We start from the raw sequence: 7,860 nt of genomic DNA, 5'->3' as shown, positions 1-7,860 counted from the left end.
GGGATATTTTAGTTCGCGATGCTATATGTCCAGCTTGTTTCCTAGTGATTCGTGCCTCTTTTGAGGATGATAAGTAAGGGAGTTTTGATATTTATGTTATGCTCTATCCATCCATGTCTTTGTTTGCATATGTGGAGTGCTCTAGGTTGACTCAATCGAGCTCAACTTTTGCTTCGTTGTTAATCTGGGCAGATCGTCAACTTGTTTGCGATTTTGCCGATGCTACCGTTAGTGTTCCATGCATGCTATGCCATTGTTCTTGCCATGTGTAGCTAGAATATTGTGTCTTCTTTCTGTATATATGCTTGCCTTGCCATGACTTGCACCGTAGTGAGTGCATCGAGCTCGTTTACATGCCTTCGTGAGTTATAATTTCAGCATGTCTCAGTTTTCACTAAGTCTGAAAACTGATTGTGTTCGAGCTATGTTCGTGAGCTCGGTAGAGTATTTTGTGAACCCTTTTGGCCCCAGGTCACTTCGGGTGTTTTGTTAAGCTTGTTGAGTAGCTCCATGCCATATTCTTACTTGTCATGTTCAGGTCATTTATCATGTTTTTTTGCTGCTCCGAAGAGAGCATCGTGATCTGAAATTTCAGGCTAGTGTTAATTTCACTAAGTCTGGAATCTGTTTTGCATATTCATTTTTGCCATGCTTGTTTGAACCCCTTAATGGATGAATTTGCCTATGGCTCAGTGCTAGTGATTTGTTAAGCATCTTGTGTACATCACCGCCATGCATTTTGTTTTCATGTTTGGTGGTTGTAGCATGTTCATTTCGTTGCGTTTAGATGCCTACTTGCTGTAAATCGCAGACCGGTGTCATATCTCAAAACGCTTGCCATTTCCAAACCGTAACTCCGATTCCAATGATCTTTATATCGTTTTCAAGCGATTTCATCCCCTCTATCCAGTGGCACACTTAGTTTTCCAAGTTGAGGCCAGGTTCATGCATTTCCTGTCATATCTTGCGTTTTGCATCCCGCATCGCATCCCGCATAGCATATCATCATTTCATCATATTGCTTGGTCTTGCACGTGGTTGATTGTATCCTTGTTGCTTGTTTGTCTTGTTGGGTAGAGCCGGGAGACGAGTTCGCTACCGAGGAGCCCGTTGAGTTTGCTTGTGAGGATCCAGTCAGCTTTGACAACTGTGCAGGCAAGATGATCATACCCTCGAAATCACTACTATCTTTGCTATGCTAGTTTGCTCGCTGTTTTGCTTTGCCACTGCTACGATGCCTACCACTTGCTTGTCAGCCTCCCAATTGCATGATTGAACCTCTAACCTACCATTGTCCTAGCAAACCGTTGATTTGCTATGTTACCGCTTTGCTCAGCCCCTCTTATAGCGTTGCTAGTTGCAGGTGAAGATTAGAGCCGTTCCTATTGGAACATCTTTTATTTGCTTGTTGGGATATCACTATATTGCTATGTTATCTTAATGCATCTATATACTTGGTAAAGGGTGGAAGGCTCGGCCTCTCGCCTAGTGTTTTGTTCCACTCTTGCCGCCCTAGTTTCCGTCATATCGGTGTTATGTTCCCGGATTTTGCGTTCCTTACGCGGTTGGGTTATAATGGGAACCCCTTGATATTTCGCCTTGATTAAAGCTTTTCCAGCAATGCCCAACCTTGGTTTTACTATTTGCCACCTAGCCCTTTTCTTTCCCTTGGGTTCTGCAGGCTCAAGGGTCATCTTATTTTAACCCCCCCGGGCCAGTGCTCCTCTGAGTGTTGGTCCACCTGTCAGCTACCGGTGGCCACCAGGGGCAACTCTGGGCTGGCCTACCCGTACCTAGGACAATCTGAGTGTGCCCTGAGAAAGAGATATGTGCAGCTCCTATCGGGATTTGTCGGCACATTCGGGCGGTGTTGCTGGTCTTGTTTTAACCTGTCGAAGTGTCTTGAGTTACCGAGATACCGAGTCTGATCGGAACGTCTTGGGAGGAGGTCTTTTCCTTCGTTGACCGTGAGAGCTTGTCATGGGCTAAGTTGGGACTCCCCTGCAGGGATTGAACTTTCGAAAGCCGTGCCCGCGGTTATGGGCAGATGAGAATTTGTTAATGTCCGGTTGTAGATAACTTGAATCTTAATTAATTAAAATGAATCAACTGAGTGTGTTGCCGTGATGGCCTCTTCTCGGCGGAGTCCGGGAAGTGGACACGGTGTTGGAGTAATGCTTGCGCAGGTTGTTCCTCTAGTTTCTCGCTCGCGCCTTGCCTCCTCTCCTCGCTCTCTTTTGCGTATAAGTTAGCCACCGCATATGCTAGTCGCTTGCTGCAGCTCCACATACTTGCCTTATCCTTCCTATAAGCTTAAATAGTTTTGATCGCGAGGGTGCGAGATTGCTGAGTCCCTGTGGCTCACAGATACTATAATTCCAGATGCAGGTCCAGGTGATTCCGCTCCAGGTGACGAGTACGAGCTCAAGTGGGAGTTCGACGAGGACTCTCAGCGTTATTATGTTTCCTTTCCCGACGATCAGTAGTGGTGCCTAGTTGGGGTTATCGATTCAGGGCCTTGTCGCATGTTGGGGGTCTTTTCTATTTTGGCACCGTAGTCGGGCCATGAGTGATTTGTATGATGGTTGTTATTTATGTACTTTGATGTGACGTGGCGAGTGTAAGCCAACTATGTACCTCCCCTTTATATTATTTATGTACATGGGATGTGTGATGATTTCCTGACTTGCGACATTGCTTTCAATGCGGGTATGCCTCTAAGTCGTGCCTCGACACGTGGGAGATATAGCCGCATCGAGGGCGTCACATGAGGGGAGAAGGGGAGTTATTAGGGAGGGAGTTACGCGTGGCTCGTCTACTTTTTTCACTTATGAAGCAAGGGGATAAGGCATACCTGCTGGACACATCTATTTAAGAGATAAGTTTTTTCGGACGGAGAAAGTATGATCTTAAGATTACAGTAGAATCATCGGCAGTCGTGCGGGCTTACAATAGCGACGTATCAGCTTGTAGGAAGGATTTAGCATTAGATTACACTCTTACCAGCTTGTAGGATGTTCGTTGGTTTACAATGCAGTGTACTCGAAAGCTGAAGCCGGCGCCACGCGCTGATATGATACTCGCTTGACGTACGTCTCTGTGTCGATCCCGCCGACTCGGGGACGTACGGGACGGGCGGTGAAACACATACGCGACCGGGCAGGCACACTCACGAGACACATGTCGGTCGCCTCTCTCTTTCCATATGATGAGAACTAGTATTACGCGGTGCGTGGTCCTGGACCGGATCCTATCCTTATTCCACTTTGGGTCGGAGAGGAAAACTGGCTATAAATATAGCAAGCCAGTGGGTTTGCTGGATCGTATCTCATACCCACACAACTCCTCCTGCGGAAGAGGAAGACCGCCGTCCGCCACCGCCGTCACAACTCCTCCTGCTTCGCTCGTCGGACGGATCTAGGGCTCTCAGCCGGCGACCATGGGCAAGGCCGCAAGGGCAGGAGGCCTCCTGGAGGAGATCATCGTCTGGGAGGTCCTCGTTCGCCTGCCCCCCAAAGCCCTCCTTCGTTGCCGGGCTGTCTGCCGCGCCTGGCGCAGCGTCACCTCCACCCGAAAATTTCTCCTCGCACACCACGTCCACCAGCCCGTCCTCCCCCTCCTCGACAACGGCAGTTATCTAAACCTCGACAACGACTCCATAGACATCTGCTGCTTTGACCATCGGCCAGGGCTGGCCGCCCCTGACCGGCTCCAGTCCGTCGCCTTGTTGAATCTGGGTCTGGGTGACGATATCGCCTACTCTCGTCTCGTTGCCTCCTGTGATGGCCTCATCATCTTCTTCGTCGACGACTTCCACTTGTTCATCTGCAATCCGGCAACTCGTGAGCATGCTCCCCTCCCACCGCCTCCGAATCATCACTGGACGCTCCTCGGAATGTACCCTCACACCCCGACCGGCGAGTACAGATTACTGCTCTACTCATACGACGGTAACCAAGGCAATGAGCCAGCTCATGCATGCCAAGTCTTGTCGTTGGGCTCAGGCCAGCCGCCGAGGAACGTCGGGTGGCCAGATGCGATTTCAACTGGAATTATGATGGAATTAGACCCTCCTGTGCTATTCCGCGGTAACCTGCATTGGTTTCCGTCCTGTGATGACAGCGAAAGCAAGATGATAATGGTGTTCGACACCATATCTGAGTTGTTCCGGCAGATGAGTCCTCCTGTTGTTACTGATTGCGCTGACCTGTTTGAGATAGATGGCAAGCTCGGCATGGCCATCTTAGATCTTGAGACAACCATTGATATTTGGATGTTGCAAGACTACGAAAAGGAGGTCTGGATCTTCAATTGCCGGGTCGAATTACCGGTTGCGGAAATCAGGGTGCAATGCGACAATTATGACGGTCGTTTGAATTTCCATGTGCTGGTAGTGCCTGGGGATGGTGAGCTGCTCTTGCTCGTCAAATTTACCGATTGGCTACTTCAGGTTGGTATGGATGGCAAGTTGGTCTCCACATTACACCACAAAAAAGTGGATGCTACTTATCTTCAGCTGAAGCAAACTCTTGTTCCACATACCTTCTTCCCAACACTAGAGGGTTATGTTGTGAATGCTCCGCCATTCACCTGAAGGCTGTTTAGTGGGCTGGTTCTTCTTAACATCCTAGATGTTTGTATTCTTATATGAGCTGCAATTTGTACGGATTGGATCCATTATGAGCCTACTAGCTTCTTTGCTTATATATACACATAAAATTTAATCACAAAGGTTTGACTGTAACATAGTTGCATGAAATCTATGCTTGTGTCGGTACCATTCCATGTTGAAGGAAGTGACTATACTGTGCATGTTGAGAATCTCGTCCATGCTTGGTTTGCCATTTTCGTCCGAAATTTTCCGAAAAACCGAATTTCGTCCAGGCCCGGTAAACAAAATCCAAAACCTTGGTTGAGATGTGCCTAATCAGGGAAATATATGTTCTCCCACCTTTTTTAACCTTTGCTTTTGGAAGGTGTCAAAATCATACAGTTAGCTACAGCCAAGAGAGGCGGGGGGTTGGAACCATTGCCGCTATAGCCAGAGATGAGGAAGGTGTTGGGAGCTTCATCCACTAGTAGAAAAAGGGGCTTTGGTCCAGCCAGAAAAGAGCATTAATCCCGGTTGCATTACGAACCGGGACTAATGTGAGCATTAGTCCCGGTTCAAGCGGCGAGGGCGCCATACATGCATTACTCCCGGTTCAAACGGGACCTTTAGTCCTGGTTCGTGGCACGAACCGGTACTAATGGTGCAATTTTCAAATCCTACCCCCCCCCCCCCCGGTGCATCGCCTTTTCAGTTTTGTGAAAATCAAAAGAAAATGATAGAAACTTCAAAATTTAAAATCCTTCGAGATGTAGTTATGGTACTACATCTACTAGTTAGGAAAATTTTAAAACTTAAATTTGGACATGTTTTGCAAAAAGTGTAGGGAAAATGTAAAACGGCTATAACTTTTGCATACGATGTCGGAAAAAAACGTATAATATATCAAAATGTTCGGAACGAAAATCCTCATTCGATGGAGATTGCCTACGGCCTGTTTGCAAATTTTCAGAATCCTCAAATTCTAAAAACAAAAAAAAGTTATGCTCAAATTTCAGTTTTTTTTTGAATTTTTGTTGAATCTAGTCAAACTATGGTCAAACTACTTATTCAAGAAGTATTAGTGTTACTAAATAATTATTCAAGAATATTAGTGTTACTAAATAATTATTTCAGTTTTTTTGAATTTTGGTCAACTATGGTCAAACTACTTATTCAAGAAATATTAGTGTTACTAAATAATTATTGATTTTTAGAACAATAGTTTCAAACTCAAACAGTGAAATGTGTGACTTCATGCTCAAGCTAAATTCCTGAGGGTTAATAGGATTGACATCTTACTATTGTTAGGAAAACAACAAGTGCAGACTTGGAAACGAGGGAGAATAGAACCCGGAAGTTAAGCGTGCTCAGGCTGGAGCAGTGAGAGGATGAGTGACCGTTCGGGAAGTTAGATGATTTGGAATGATGAGTGGTGATTAGATATTAAAGGTTAAATTGAGCAGTGATGAGGGGTGATTAGAGATTAGAGGTTAAAATAATTCAGAAATTTGAAATTCAAAAAATAATTCAAAAAAAATATTTCAAAAAAAATCATAAAATTTCCTTTAGTACCGGTTGGTGTTACCAACCGGGGCTAAAGGTGGACCTCCAGGCAGCGGCCACGTGGAGAGCCTTTAGTCCCGGTTCCAGTTAGAACCGGGACTAAAGGGGGAGGCTTTAGTACCGACCCTTTAGTCCCGGTTCCAGAATTTTCTACTAGTGATCGCTGGGCTTCAGAGCGATCACCGATCCTGCTACCTTGGAAGCCTTGGCTGCGAGGGAGGCTTTGGCACTGTCTGAGGATCTTCAACTTTAGTCTGTCCATGTGGCCTTTGATTGCAAGGAGGTAATTGACAGTATCAAGCAGAAGAATGGAGCGGAGTATGGAGCGATTGTGCATGAAATCATAGATTATTCTAGTAGTTTTAATTCTTGCAACTTTGTTCATGAGTTTAGGAGCTCCAATGTGGAGGCTCACAATTTAGCGAAGCATGCTTTGAAGTTAGGGGTGGGCCTCCGTGTGTGGTTAGGCCATCCTGGGAACATCTCTTTCGTCCCAGTTCAACTGGTGACGACGTAATAAAGCTTCGTAAATTGTCTCAAAAAAAAAGCTACAACCAAGAGTGTGGTTAACCTAATTTTTCATAAAGAGTGTGGCAAATCTTTGATATTCTTGTGTGATGTTTTGAATGAGTAAACTGGAGAAAACAAAAATGAAAATTCAAGATGGGCTTAGCCGCCGAGGTTCGGTTATTAATCACTAGTAGAAAAAGGGTCAAACGTGAAGCACATTAGTGCCGGTTTGTATTTGAGCCGGCACTAATGTGTACATTAGTGCCAGTTCGTGGCGGCGATCAATAGTACCGGTTCGTGGCGAACCTTTAGTACCGGTTCATGCCACGAACCGGTACTAAAGAGGCTGTATCATCCTGCGGTCAGGCTATGGCCCCACCATCACCATTTAGTGCCGGTTCGTACCACGAACCGGTACTAATGAGGTTATGGCAAGCTGTTTTTAGTCCCACCTCGCCAAGAGAGAGGCAGTATGAGCGGTTTATAAGCCATGAGTGCACAGACAATGACGAAGAGTTGCAATGCTCACCTACATGTTGATTAGCTTCAAGCCTTGCGGAATAGCATAGATTGCACTGAGCTATGTGCAGTGGCTTAGTGCAATCTACACTATTCCGAATGGCTTGAAGCAAATTAACCAGCATTGCACCTCTTTTTTTATTTTTAATAACTTATTTAAACTCCGGACTTCTTTTGTGTTCAGTATGCAGCATTTAAAGCTTGTTATGCCTCAAGGTTGTTGTGGTTTGGAAATTATGGATTTGACAACCATGAATCATAGCTTTTTGTGTAAGTGACTTGGGAAACTCAAGTTTGGCAAACTCTATTGACTAGTAGAAAAACGGTCAAATGTGAAGCACATTATAGTGCCGGTTTGAATTTGAGCCGGCATGAATGTGACCATTAGTGCCGATTCCAACGGCTAGGCGGGCTGCTACCATTAGTACCAGTTCGTTGCCAATCTTTAGCACCGGTTCGTGGCACGAACCGATACTAATGTGCATCCCACCAATCAGGAAGAATCACACGGATCGTGTGTTTCTTTCTAGCTCTTGCGAGTCGTTGGATCAAGGGTGTGTTTCTTCCTAGCTCATGTGAGTCGTTGGATCGAAACTACCACAATCACTTTGTGAGCCAGACGACCCTATATATAGCCCATCTCTCGCCTTCCCTGCATAAGTCTTTCAGTTCATCGA

General features: G+C 45.8%; 1 protein-coding gene across 1 annotated transcript; it reads left to right on the top strand.

Annotated features, from left to right (window-relative positions):
- Positions 1-3,377: 3,377 nt before the first annotated feature.
- On the top strand, positions 3,378-4,594 carry LOC147981632 (F-box protein At5g49610-like). Its single transcript, XM_087516019.1, has one exon. The coding sequence runs from the start codon at positions 3,440-3,442 to the stop codon at positions 4,592-4,594; it is 1,155 nt and encodes a 384-aa protein (XP_087372145.1). The 5' UTR covers positions 3,378-3,439.
- Positions 4,595-7,860: the final 3,266 nt, after the last annotated feature.

Source organism: Triticum urartu, chromosome 3A (assembly GCF_056163025.1).
Source record: "Triticum urartu cultivar PI428250 chromosome 3A, HENAU_Tu73, whole genome shotgun sequence".
NCBI lineage: Eukaryota > Viridiplantae > Streptophyta > Magnoliopsida > Poales > Poaceae > Triticum > Triticum urartu.
Note: the sequence above shows the minus strand (reverse complement) of the source record. Positions and strands in the feature narration are given on the sequence as shown.